General features: G+C 48.0%; 4 protein-coding genes across 4 annotated transcripts; 2 read left to right on the plus strand and 2 right to left on the minus strand.

Moving 5' to 3' along the window:
* Positions 1-155: 155 nt before the first annotated feature.
* On the minus strand, positions 156-1951 carry GGS22DRAFT_149657 (uncharacterized protein). The gene has a single exon (XM_047959175.1). It carries the CDS (start codon positions 1731-1733, stop codon positions 309-311), a length of 1425 nt encoding a protein of 474 aa, XP_047823811.1. The 5' UTR covers positions 1734-1951; the 3' UTR covers positions 156-308.
* Positions 1952-3980: 2029 nt separating this feature from the next.
* On the plus strand, positions 3981-8017 carry GGS22DRAFT_6819 (RhoGAP-domain-containing protein). Its single transcript, XM_047967777.1, has 4 exons — positions 3981-4435; positions 4495-5191; positions 5243-7266; positions 7330-8017. The coding sequence occupies exons 1-4, from the start codon at positions 4085-4087 to the stop codon at positions 7756-7758; spliced, it is 3501 nt and encodes a 1166-aa protein (XP_047823812.1). The 5' UTR covers positions 3981-4084; the 3' UTR covers positions 7759-8017.
* Positions 8018-8678: 661 nt separating this feature from the next.
* On the minus strand, positions 8679-10189 carry GGS22DRAFT_6824 (NAD(P)-binding protein). Its single transcript, XM_047967779.1, has 2 exons — positions 9594-10189; positions 8679-9537 (listed from the first exon to the last, which is right to left on the minus strand). Exons 1-2 carry the CDS (start codon positions 10077-10079, stop codon positions 8908-8910), a joined length of 1116 nt encoding a protein of 371 aa, XP_047823813.1. The 5' UTR covers positions 10080-10189; the 3' UTR covers positions 8679-8907.
* Positions 10190-10868: 679 nt separating this feature from the next.
* On the plus strand, positions 10869-13299 carry GGS22DRAFT_149663 (UBC-like protein). The gene is made up of 8 exons (XM_047959176.1): positions 10869-11143; positions 11208-11241; positions 11309-11403; positions 11470-11491; positions 11558-11654; positions 11714-11725; positions 11781-11949; positions 12013-13299. The coding sequence occupies exons 1-8, from the start codon at positions 11111-11113 to the stop codon at positions 12898-12900; spliced, it is 1350 nt and encodes a 449-aa protein (XP_047823814.1). The 5' UTR covers positions 10869-11110; the 3' UTR covers positions 12901-13299.
* The last annotated feature ends 10 nt before the right edge of the window (positions 13300-13309 follow it).

The raw sequence follows: 13309 nt of genomic DNA on the forward strand, positions 1-13309 counted from the left end.
GGACTTGACGCTGGCTGTCCGTTCAAGACGGAATTGTACTATAATTCTCCTTGCTTATGCAGTATCTACTCCCCGTTTCCTTACACATAGGCCCGTCTAGAGATCATCCGCTATTATCAGGTGCGCTAGCAATAGCGATAAAGGAGACTAGATGTGCGTGAAATAAGAGAGCTCGTTTTTATGAATAGTCTTAGCTACGAAGGTCTTTATGTCGTGCCAAGGGTATCTATTATTGAAGTTCTATCTCACGCGCCGTGACCAGACTTCCTCATATCATCGCCATCTTACTCTCCAATTATGCTCCATATCTAGTCCCTTGTCTCCATCACCACAACCGGAATGCCCTCGCTATCAACCCAAGAGCTCCCAGTATACAGGATCTTGCGCTGGCTAGCCAAGTATAATAGTAAGTAAACGTGGGCTGTCACCAATCCCCAACAGTAAACCCGAAGCGACCGAAAATCTACATCCCTCCTACACCAAATACCCCATCCCGCAACCCCAGTCCCGATGTAATTTGCCAGGTATGCCCAGGCGTCCCGTTTGAGTTGCGAATCCCAAGCTGAACAATCCACAAGCCAATATCCCCGTTCAAAAGGGCGTAAATCTCTTTTCATTTCTTTTGGCCTATATCGTTTTGGGATGTTAAGGTCCTGAGCCAGCCTTTCCAGCCCAGGTGTAATGAAGTTGTCTGACCCGACCTCCATCATAGAGATAGAGGGATCCGGCGCCCGCAATTCTAGACTATCGTAAGTGTATCCGTGGTCTCTCAGGAAGCTGACGGTTAGGACAGATGACCTCTGGTGAGAAGATGGCCTTGGACCAATGTCACTGGCTGCTCTGAGAAGAGCCCGCGGGCTTAAGCTTGGCTTGTACTGCTTATTTGGCACTGGTTCGGAATCTGCTCTGACGAGAGACCGAAGGTCTGGCGATGATTCCATAATGGTTTCCTCAATGATATCATCACTGGTTATCTCGTCCTGCGATTGTGAATTCTGCTGTTGATTTTGTTGGACTGATCCTTTATGGTGTTCCATTGCGTACGCCCTCCTAGATAAACCCCCAACGGGAGAAAGGGAGTCGCCGGGAGGCGTGCATGGCACAACTGATGGGGTGCATGGCACTAAAGGGGCTAAATGTCTGGCCACAGATCTAGGATGATCAGAATTTCGAGAAGTGCTACCACGGGAGATGCTGTTGACGCTCCTCTGAGAAGCGGTCGGACCCGTCGATGGAGAATCGAAACGTTGAAGATAATGCTCTAAAACTCTCGTAGGGGAAGTGAAATTAGAGATGTCAATGTGATTTTCCGAGAACGAATCTTGTACTATGCTAGATGGACTTTGCCATGACGATTGTGTCATCGGCATCGTCAGCCCTTCTGCGGCGCTTGCTGACTCATCTTCGGGGATGCATCTCTTGGGCACGCGGGGCGAGCCTGCATTGTCCAGCACACTCTGAAATGAGGCCTGGGGCGATTTAAGAGTGCCGAAGGGCTCACTTGACGGTTGGGTCGTGGATATGTCCCTTAAGAGATCCTGCAGATTTCCCTGATCTTTTTTTATTTCGTCGTTCCTACCTAGCCTAGAGGAAGCTTGGCTAAATACTTCGACACGGCGCACTGGCTGAAATTCTAGATATGAAGTAGTAAGGGACCGGTACCGAGTATCATCGACTGCTCTGCTTGGAGCGCCAATATGGACTAATATTTCCACCTCTGGCTGTTGTTCCATTTATCGTCAGTGTCATATCTGCTGAGCGCCAAGGGGCATTTTAGTGAATTGACGAGGTAGGCTATCAATGCAAGGTGACGAAGTGCAGATAGCAACGTGTATGATATGTACGATGAGCAAAGAGGTAAATACTACTAGGTAAGCAGGCAGGTAGGTTAGGTGGGTGTTTAACAGTTTAACTAGTCGTATCCAATGAGAATGTTCCGTTGATGTAGTTGAGTAACCGGAAATGTTGTTTTAAAAACCGGGTCCAAACTTTTTGCACTACCGTCAGTGAAATGCACGATACATAGGTACATACAGGTACCCATATAGCTAACTCGGATAGGTTTAGCCCGGTGCCTCAACATGAATTTTCGGACGAATAAGATATCAGATACCTTCCTAGTACACAATCCAACATCTTTGTCTCAGTGAGGATATCTATCCACTATAACTAAACAAAAATTTATCTGTTTGTACCAGCACTGGATAGTATGTTGTGTGACTTGGAGATAATCGTCTACTATGTACTAGAAGACCTTCGTACGTGAATTGATTCTTAGTCAACTTGGGCTAAGGGAGTGTAACTGAAAATATTAATGATTTCGGATCAGGTGCAGTTGCACGAATAGAATGGATATCGCGCTAAAGCGATTTCCCGATAAATAATCACGTGATAGACCCTACCCAGCCTACCGTAGCAGCTGCGTGGGTCTGTGTTTCGTGGGGTCCTTGTGAGGTAGCTGGCAGATTGGTTGGGCTTGATCCGAAGCTAAAATTGGCACTAAAAGGTTATTAATGAGATTACAGGTATCCTGGCCTCCTACCTAATCTTCCTTTATATGCACTAGGGGAGAGTCTACCACTCCTGGAGGAGAAGTCAATTTAGGGGCATCATTCCTCAATCAATCCCCCCAAATCAAGGGTCGGTTTTTTGTGCGGTCGTGGTCATCTTGACTACATAGACGGACTTCGTTCAACTCACCATTGTTCAATTGTTTCTTTCGTCAGTCGTTATCCACAATTAAATGGTCGTTAATTATTTTGTCCTATCTATCTTCCTACAATCCATACAATACCTGCCTACGAGTACATAATCAGTTTCCCTTCGGACTCGAGCCAACCCCTCGATAACTAACCAACGGTTCTAACAAACGCCCAATAGCACCTGACAGAGAAGGTCCCTTTCGCTGCTAGACAACTAAAAAAAACCTTCAGGGCTACCTTTAGCTATTAACCTTACTTTATTAGGGGCAATTACCTCCAATTACCTACTGCCTATCACACCTACTGGGTACCACCTGCTACGTGTAGAACACTCCAGGGCTAGAGCACTAGAACACCAGAACACCAGAACACCTAGGCGCTATATTCTCATATCGCATAGGTCATTATCCCATTATCCCACTATCCCTTTGTCCTGCATTGCATTCGACTCCTACCTAGGCACACCCCAGTCTTTCTTCCCCCCTTCTGTTGCAGCTCCCGCTTCTTAGCTTTGCGTCCCCTTGAACCTGAAGGTTGCAACCTCGTCGGCAACGAGCATATTCTCACCTCCCTATCACCTCCGCTAATTAAGCTGATTACGGCGTCACGTACTTGATGCGGTGTCATCATATTCTCCAAGATCGTTTTCTCTTCCAGCGCATGTTCCATGTTCCGATAGTATCCATGTTCTCGATGCCCTCGATATCTACGAAATCCTTCGACAATTAGACGCGGCCTAGCATAAATCCTCGTACATCGTACATCATCCATCGTGCACCGTACATACACGCCCAAAAAGTCAATTGCCAGCCAATCTCAATCTAAACAATCTGAACACCCTGAACCACACCTGAACCACCTAAACCACCCGAACCACCTGCACCCGAACCCACCAAGCAGACCAAATAGACCAAACAGACCAAACAGACCATCCACCACTTTTCCAGCGCAGTCCCCAATCCTGTACCGAATTCGTCGCATCGTGAAAAAAAATACCCACCACTTATCTTCACTAACAGTCAGCTGCAGCAGTCTCTCACTGCCACACTCGTTCACCACTATCACTGCATACCTGGATATTAAACTGGTCCCCGTTATTTTTCCTGCGTCGCCATACCGTCCATATCTTCTGGCCCTGCATAACGCCGAATAATTGTCACCTCGTTCCTGCATCCGTACCCAGTCGCACGCGTTGTTTGAGGGACGACGAGGTGAACCGTCTGATGCCAATGTCTGACGTTGGACAACGCTATCCCAACCGTAACAATAATTGTACAAGCGTCGCTTAGTTTCGCGTTTCGGTCAATCCAACGACGAGTTCTACTACTGGTGATATCTATTTGCAATCGACCAGGTTGAGGTAGGGCCTCATTTTGGTCGCCATGATGGGCCCTGACTACGACGGCGGTCTGTCTGGTGACCGGATTCATGGGCATCCACCGCCGATGCCCAACGAACATAGCTACCAGCTCGATCATGACCGACCAAATTTGACACCGAGCCCGTCTTATCCAAATGGAGCATTTCCTCCACCAAGTATTCCCCCTACTTCGCCAGCTCTCAGCGCGAGAAGCGACCCGAGGCCGAGCGGTGAGCGGGAACGATCTCGAGGCCGTGGTGGGAGAACGGCAAGTGGTCATCTTCGTGTGTGCGCTAAGTGCGGCGAGTCTTTAACGGGCCAGTTTGTACGAGCATTAGATGGGACGTACCATCTTGACTGTTTCAAGTGTCGAGTAAGTGCTTCCGATATACCGATAATAAGATGCATTCCGCATTTTCTAACAAAGTGTAGGACTGTGGCCAGATCGTGGCATCCAAATTCTTCCCTGCCGACGATGAAGAGACCGGAGGGCAATACCCGCTGTGTGAGACGGATTACTTTCGACGGCTCGGCCTTTTGTGTTATCAATGTGGTGGTGCTTTGCGTGGGTCCTATATCACAGCTCTCGACCGTAAATACCATGTCGACCATTTCACCTGCTCGCTATGCTCGACCGTATTTGGAGCTCAAGACAGCTACTACGAACACGACGGAAACGTATATTGCCATTACCATTATTCAACGCAATTCGCCCAACGTTGTAACGGTTGCCAGACTGCCATACTCAAACAATTCGTCGAGATATTCCGTAATGGGCAGAATCAGCACTGGCACCCCGAGTGCTACATGATACACAAATTCTGGAACGTGCGTCTGACGCCGCCCCAAGAGTCGGTAGAGCCTCGTCCGGAGCCTGTTGATGCAGAGAGCCGTGATCTAGTTCGGCAAGAAGAAGAAGACATGGAGAATAAAGTTTATCGAATTTGGAGTGTCTTATCGACCTTTGAAGAATCATCAGCGGCCTGTATTTCGGACATGCTTCTTCATGTAAGCAACGGCGTATACATGGACGGGGTTTTCGTCGCCAAAAAGTTTATCATCCATGTGGACATCCTATTCCGGTCTGCAGATAGACTCGACATCACCATGAAGAAGTTAGAGATGAACGGTATGAAAAGATGCAAACATGACTTGACTGACTTACTAATGTTTATCATAGAATTATCCTATGCGAGAGAAGCCAAGCTTCTTTGCAAGAAAATTGTGGCCTTCTTTTCGTTGTTGTCTAAAATGCAAGACACCGGTTCGCGGAAACTGGGTGTGACCCAGGAACTGTTGTCTCTCGTGACGGGTCTCGCGCATTACTTGAAGCTCCTGATTAGAATTTGCCTTCAGGGGTCTCTTAAAGTCGAAAAGGAACAACGCTCTACAGAGGCACTGTACCAATTCCTTGATGATCTCAGCGTCCTCGAGTCAATCAAGACCGACAATGAATCCCTACAGGTTAGTCTCGGTATGTCCCGATTGTCTGCCAACGATTCGGATCATTGCACGCTGTGCCGGAAACCCATAGAAGATGAATGTGCTATAAGTGGCGATAAGAGGTGGCATCTGTTTTGTGTATCATGCGTACGGTGCAACAAGGCATTAGGTAAGAGCTTAGAGCAAGCTCGCCTATACCGAGACCATAATATCTATTGCGCAACTTGTGAGACTCCGGTTGATGGGCGAGGTCAGCCGCTCGAGCGAATAACGAAGCTTCAGCAGTACATCTTCCTCCTTAAAGTTGCCTTAGCAAGATTACTAGAAATTCTTCGATCTAGCGGCGCCTTACCCTCAGACGATCCAAACCTTACTGGATACGATTCTGCTGATGTAGCTGATGGTGGTGCCGCCATTGCCGGCTCGGACCCTCGCTCCAAATCCGCTGCTGGTGGTGAGAGAGAACGCCACCAGAGAGAGTCTTCTTATGAAAATACTCTCAATGATGTACGCAGACTTAGAAGCACACGTCTTGACAAACATTTATCGTCTAGCCTTAGGAAGGCTCGGACTTCGAGGATCATGGACGGACCTGAAGGGCGTAGCGTCCGACCTGGATCTGCTGGTGGGGAAGCTAATTCTCAAAACAAGGTGATGCAGATTGAGGAGGATCGGGAAATGGGTGGAGGCGGTACGACGGAGCAATACTTTGGACACCAGGACGCATTAACTCTGGACGACATTCCTCGAATCGTCGCGGCCGAGCAAGCTAGGGAGCAGCAACCCAGCGCGTATAGGACCTCGCGCCAGGAGCTGTTCCGATCAGCAACCGGTGACGCCGCTTACGGTGGCAGCAACGAGAGAAGCCTCTCTACTAGTCGCGATGCGGACCAGAACATGCAGGATGACTCGTTACCTCAAAGACACGGGACGAAGTTCTTCTCCGAACTCTCTGGTCTGGAATACTTCATCGTCCGACACGTTGCGGTTCTCACGATGCAACCTATGCTGGAACCGGAATTCACACTCGAAGAGTTGCTCGGCCTCATCGAGGCAAGAAAAGCGACATTCTGGAATAAGTTCGGCAAGGCTTTTGGCAAGAACGAAACTCGCAAAGTCAACAAGAAGAAGGGTATCTTCGGGGTCCCATTAGACGTAATCATCGATCGGGACGGTGCTGATTCTACAGATGGCGTGGGACCAGGGGCTCTACGTATACCAGCCATTATCGAAGACACAATCACGGCGTTAAAGAATAAGGATCTTTCCGTCGAAGGTGTCTTCCGTAAAAATGGTAACATCAAGAAACTCACCGAGCAAGTTGCCGCCGTCGATCGAGAAGGTTGTGACGCTATCCGATGGAACGACGAGACCCCACATCAACTTGCTGCACTTCTCAAGCGGTACCTTCGCGAACTACCGGATCCACTCATGACCCAGAAGCTATATAAAGTCTGGATAGCTGCAACTAAGATAAAAGACACCGACAAAAGGCGACATTGTCTACATTTGACATGTTGCCTACTCCCACAAATCCATCGAGATACGCTAGAGGTACTATTCAGTTTCTTAAAATGGGTGGCTACTTTCCACCAAGTTGATGAGGATACTGGATCGAGGATGGACGTACACAATCTTGCTCGTGTCATTGCTCCGAACGTGCTATATACCAACGAGAAGAGCCCGAGTTTCTCGGACGAGCCTATGACTGCGGTAGCATGTGTCGAGGAGTTAATTCAATTCAACGAAGAAATGTGCATGGTATGTTTAAAAGAAAAGAAAACCGTTCTCTAAGTTCTAGAGTATACTAACTTGCGTCGATAGGTTCCTGTTGAACTGATGGATATTTTGAGCGACTCGACTTTGTTCATGAACAACGGCGAGATTACCACCAAGGAGATACTCAAGAAAATTGAATCGCGAGCTGTAACCGGTCTCCCCAGACAGTATGACAGCACCGAGTTTGTTAAGCAGCATGAGAGCAAGAGACCCCTGGCTACCAGAGTTGCGACGGACCCAGCAGCGTGGCAGCAAGAGAGCAGTGTACGTCCCGTACAAGAGCCAACGATTCCATTTACGACACCACAGGGCACACCACCACCAAACCCGAATTGGCGGAAACCTGAGAACGGGCCATCGCCTTACCCAGAGCAGTATGATAAGCAACCTGAAAATGGTCAGCGCCGAGAGTGGCGTAATTCTGGCTGGGGTAGACCCCCTCCAAATAACTCTGTCACGACCGGCACAGGATGATTATTCGATCCTCATCTGGTATATATCTCTCTACTGCAGCATGCTTCTTCGACTTCTATGAAGCGGGAGGGATACCCCCATCAATATTCGCAGGTCTTGATTTTCTCTAGGACATAGCATGAGTCGGTTGTAGCGAGACTAAACAGCATTTCGGCCGGCGTTGCGCATCTCTCAATTTCCCTTAAATGGACCTTACGACTTTTGATTCGCTTTTTGACATCTTCGAGGTGGATTCACCTGGGCAAGGCGGTCTTCTAGTGTGCTTATATTCCGTTCTAGAGCATATTTGTGTTGGGAAAGGGGTGTGCCATTTCCGAGCGGTTTGGCAGCGCAGCTTGGAGTAGTAGGGGAGGTACACCTTTGCCTTCTTTCTGGCTTGGCCAACTAGGTCAAATTTATTCAAAGGACTCCGACTTCAATTGAAAAAATTCGGATTATTAAATTATTGTTGGAGCTAGGGGACGACGGTCCAGTGTGGTTGAGTAGGGGCAAAAGGACCGAGACAGAGATATTGGTGCCTATAGCGTCCGATTCAGATAGGCTGCGCGCCTCAGGCTTTTCATTTGTGAGGAAGTGCTAGCTAGTTCGAAGAGTGGTCGGCCGATACGAAGGCGGCTACGCAAGTGGACTAGCCACGGAGGGCGAGCCAGATCCATCAAATCGCGACCACGACAGAAACAACAGAGAAGCATTTCAGGCCTACACTGTTCAATTGACGCATCTCAATGCAACTACGTGATCGCAGCCGGACCCTGGCGTGTACAGAAACCTGGTATGAAGAGTATGGATGACAGCTCCAAGGTTGTGTGGTGTTGCTTTACCAGTCCAGATACAGATATAATTACCTACATATACCTATTTTCTCATTTATAGGACCATAAAATACTTTGATGAGGAATATTCAAGTAATATAATCTCCGGCAACTACACACCATGCGTTTCAAAATATCAACCCTTGATACTGGAATAATAGTGAATAAACTTGTGTCCTTAACCATTTTAATTATTCCAGCTATACTATTTGCCGTGGACACAACATCCCAGCAATTCAGCCATTAATTCCTTTGACGTAGAGATTTGATGTTACAGGTATCATGAAGCTTTGCGTCTTTTACTCATACACATTTCAAACTAAATTGTGAAACTCCTTTACGCCTTCTGGTTCTTCTGTTGATCCAAAGTCCACTTCACAGTCCTCTTTACACCGTTGCTCAGGCTCACCAGGGGGCGGTAGCCGAGACGACGCTTCGCCTTCGTGATATCATAGTACCTCGTCATAGAGCTAAATACGATTCGCTGGCGGTTGAAGGTCGGGGTCTTCCTAATTATGCCGAAGAAGACCTCGCTCAGGAATCCTAGGAGGATGCCTACGTCCCGGCTCATAACCCACACGTGATCTGTCCCCTTCTGCGATCCGGCTTCCCGCCATATGGCACGCATCAAATCCCAGAAGTAGACCGGGCTATCGTTTGTGATTATGAATGCCTCTCCATCCACCTTCTCGTAATCGAGCGGTTCGGTAGTCGACGCGTGAGTTACTAGTAAAGCGCGAGCGGCTAGGAGGTGGGCGTGGGCTACATTCTCGACGTATGTGAAGTCGAATAAGTTCTCGTTTAGGCCGACTTGTACTCTATCCTTGCCCTCGCGGAAAATGTTGACGGCGTGGTAAACTAATTGCATGTCGCCTTCTCCAAAGATGCCAGATGGTCGGATAGCTGCAGTCAGGAATTCAGAACCATCGACGCGGTTCGCTGCTAGGACAAGTTCCTCGGCATGCGCCTAGTTAATAGCATCAGTATGACACGTACAATATGTATAGTAGCTAAGGAAAGCACCTTTGTCTCAGAATAGTATTCGGTCTGCATTTTACCCCTGATTACTGGATAGTCTTCGTTTGCATTTATCAAATCATCCCTGTTGTTGCTCATGACACTGGCAGAGCTCGTGTATACCAGCGCTTTAACGCCACTCTTCTGGCAAGCCGAGATTACGGCGCGAGTGCCGTCCACGTTAACCTTCTTAAACACATCGTTGGCGACGGCGCCGAGGCCCTGGGCAGGCGGGGAAGCCGTGTGGATGACGACGTCGGGCTTCAGCTTCCCAAAGACCTTTAGTAAACCATCGGTATCGGTAATGTCGGCCTCAATGTACTCGACGCCGTCAGAGTCGGGTCTACGGTTACGCTGGCACTTGAGATCAACGACGGAAACGGTGCTCGTCCAGTCGCGCAGGAGCAAGTTCACGACATGATGGCCGAGAAAACCACAACCACCGATAACGAGGACTCTGCCGAGCAGGGGATGCGCTACAGGATCGGGCATGGTGTATTGGCGATATGTCTGCTTCGATGTTTTTGTCGATTAATGTACGGTGCCGACACCGAGTGAACCTTAAACGGACGTGGAAGGGCTAGTGTACAGGTTAAACAAGTTGCAATTTAGAACCCTTCACCGCCTGGCAATAAGCTAGGTATGCGATGGTATGGAAGCTCCAGCGATGGCCCATTTCTCGGCACCCTAGAAGCCCGAATTGTTGAAGATCCTAGGGAGAAAAAGGAAAATTGGATGTGGGGCGTTCCTGGTTTCCTCCCCCAGGATGAAGGCAAGGGTGGAAATTCCAGGAGAGGTACATAGGACGATAGGTTATCCCAGCATTATTTAGTGTCAATACAGCGCTTATACCATTTCTGGTTAGGTGCCTTAGGCTGGTAGTTGTCTCCCCTATCAGGGTACTTTTAGCGTACTTAAGGTACCTGTCCGGTGGATAACATTCTTACATCATTTCATGTACCTAGTCGTCTGATAGGTGCATGTAACGATGTTGTTCACCTGGAAACTGGGAAATCTGAGATGAATGAATGGATAAATAGATGGAGGATACACGGGAATGGCAGCCATCAAGATCGAGCACATGTCTAGTCTGACGTAATTGAATAAATTTACACTCTGGTGCTCATTTATACGACTGTTAAGTACTAGGTATATGTAGGTACAACTTGTGTAAAGATCGGACATTCGTAGTCAGCCCCGCGGTCCCAATTCCTTCCTCTAAACTCTAGTAGACCCCGCCTTCTTCTGCTGCCTTGGGGGATGCTCCCCACTTGCCCGCATGCACCTCAAAGCTGCTGCAAGTGCTACCGTAAGTATTTCCTTACCAACTTAATCTCCTTCACAGTACATACTTCTTCCTTTAACTATTGTAACCCAAAATTTCATCAGACGCGCCGAAAACCTTCTATACCGAAATTTACTCAACAACATCCAACCCCTCCGTATCCGTCAAGAAACCCATCCACTCTACTAATACGATAACCCTAACATCAAGCGCCGATCTATGATAGCTAGTAGAAGCTATGGCGGATCAATCCATTATCCGCATCACCAAGGTACGCTCCGGCGTCGTAGGTCTTGGAGGGGCAGCGAGGCTGACGAGTTCTTCGCACCTCACAGGAAATCGGTGAACTCCAGAAGAGTTCCGACCTTTGTACGAGAAATATCCTCCTGCATATTCATTATAGTCTATCACCGATGCTCTCTAACCGTTTCTATAGCCCTTGCTGTTGCTTTTCGCGATCGGGACGTTCGTAATGTCAAGGCCTTGATCATTGGTCCGCACGAGACACCCTATGAGTTTGGATTCTTCGAGGTTTGTCCCCTCTTCAAAATTCCCGAGCCGTTTGTGGTTATATATACTAACAATAATATTATTTAGTTCGTGGTGAAATTTAACAGAGGTTAGTTCCACCCGTGAACACCTCCCGGCCGATTATAGATATCTAACTAGATGTAACCTTATTAAGAATATCCACGCAAGTCACCCGCCGTCACTGGAACAACCACCAACAGTGGACGCTGTCGGTTCAATCCCAATATCTATGCCTCCGGCAAAGTCTGTCTGTAAGCAAACCGGATCTTGTCTATAGTCACGTTGAGATATCTGCTAACCTAGCCTCTAGGTCAATCCTCGGGTATATAAATTTCCATAACATCCACTCACCGTTGTTCAACCTAACATGATCCCAGAACATGGCGTGGAGAACGAGGAGAGGAGTGGTCTCCAGCTCAGGGTCTAGAATCTATCCTAGTCTCGATACAGAGCTTAATGTCGACAAACCCTTACGAGAACGAACCTGGTTTTGAGGATGCAAATGAGTCGCATGATAAGGAGAATCAAAAGGAGTACATCGCCAAGGTAATTCGCTCTATAAAGTGCTCCTACCTACATTACGACATATTCTAACAGAATATACCCCAGATCCGTCACGAGACGTTACGTATTTCTATCATACAGAGACTAGAGGATTATCTAGGAATCACCGGCACTAGCATTGCGCCGCCCATGCCACCGGGAGGCGAAGACTACGATCTTGATTTGGACGATGATATGGAGATCGACGATGGAAGTATTCCCTGGGAGCCATTCAGGGATCTTTGCAAGCAACGCTTCCTCTGGTATTACGATTCGTACTTAGAGACTATTAAGAAGGCGAAGGAGGAGGTCAAAGACGGCCAACCTTTCGTGCGCATGCCCTTTGAAGGTGCTTCCAATACGATGGATGGAAAGTTTAACTATACCGAACTCGAGCAAAGACTGCGCCGCATCAAGGCGGTTCTAGATGGCGAGCCTGAGAAATGGGCGGTAGAGGGAACATCCTCGAAGATGAGAGATACCACGGTTGCAGTCAACCTTGCACGACAGTTTGACCAGATTAAAGAGTCCTATAAACGTTGCGACGCCCCTCATAGTGTTGAGTTGGTGGATGGCAACCCGTTTGTATGGAACTTCACCTACTTTGGACGACCTATGACGAATCTGGATGGAGGCATGTTCCGCATCCGAATACACTTCAGTCCCCGGTTCCCTGAGGAACAACCTCGGGTCAAATTCCTGACACCGATGTTTCATCATCGGATTGCGGTGGATGGTACACCTTGTTACTTTCCTAACCCTACTCGCCGGGAAGATGTTAAGCAACATCTCGAAGCAATCATCGGAGCTCTAGAAGAAGAACAGCCCCCTTATGATCCTCGAACTCTTGTCAACTTGGAGGCGCATAAGTTGTATTGGGGCGGCGCAGACGGAAGAAAGCTGTACAACAGACAGCTGCGCAGATCAGTACAAAGAAGTCTAGAGGAGATGTAATATCCACGGATAGCCAATGGTTTCCAAGGACGAATCGCTGGACCGGATAATTTGCAGATGAGCTCCTCTAGCTATTTCAGGTGGATTACTAACCTCAGTTGAGCATGGTCTGGTGTATTTGGGGAATTTTCGGCTACTGTGTCTCCTATTCGACCTTATGAATAGGAACATGGATGATGAGCTGTCAACAATGACGTTTCTTAGGGCATAAGGTTCGGTGCACCATCGAGATCGATGGGATTTAGACTAGGCGTGATACCTCATTTGCTTTCAGGGGTCAGAGCATGGTCTGTTATAGGTGCAAATACGATACTTCACACAAAACGTGATGAGGATTCTCAATTAAGTGTGTAAAAGGGCCTACCTAGTATTGATAAATTGAAGTCTATAAAATAGCACATGCTCAAGT

This window comes from Annulohypoxylon maeteangense (genome assembly GCF_022496945.1).
Source record: "Annulohypoxylon maeteangense strain CBS 123835 unplaced genomic scaffold GGS22scaffold_1, whole genome shotgun sequence".
Taxonomy (NCBI): Eukaryota; Fungi; Ascomycota; class Sordariomycetes; order Xylariales; family Hypoxylaceae; genus Annulohypoxylon; species Annulohypoxylon maeteangense.

Coding starts and splice junctions, on each gene's coding strand:
- GGS22DRAFT_149657 (XM_047959175.1), bottom strand. CDS start 1,733: ATGGAACAACAGCCAGAGGTGGAAATATTAGTCCATATTGGCGCTCCA.
- GGS22DRAFT_6819 (XM_047967777.1), top strand. CDS start 4,085: ATGATGGGCCCTGACTACGACGGCGGTCTGTCTGGTGACCGGATTCAT. Junction 4,436..4,494: donor TTGACTGTTTCAAGTGTCGA/GTAAGTGCTTCC, acceptor AACAAAGTGTAG/GACTGTGGCCAGATCGTGGC. Junction 7,267..7,329: donor TCAACGAAGAAATGTGCATG/GTATGTTTAAAA, acceptor TTGCGTCGATAG/GTTCCTGTTGAACTGATGGA.
- GGS22DRAFT_6824 (XM_047967779.1), bottom strand. CDS start 10,079: ATGCCCGATCCTGTAGCGCATCCCCTGCTCGGCAGAGTCCTCGTTATC. Junction 9,538..9,593: donor AATACTATTCTGAGACAAAG/GTGCTTTCCTTA, acceptor GCTATTAACTAG/GCGCATGCCGAGGAACTTGT.
- GGS22DRAFT_149663 (XM_047959176.1), top strand. CDS start 11,111: ATGGCGGATCAATCCATTATCCGCATCACCAAG. Junction 11,144..11,207: donor CCATTATCCGCATCACCAAG/GTACGCTCCGGC, acceptor CGCACCTCACAG/GAAATCGGTGAACTCCAGAA. Junction 11,950..12,012: donor AAAAGGAGTACATCGCCAAG/GTAATTCGCTCT, acceptor AATATACCCCAG/ATCCGTCACGAGACGTTACG.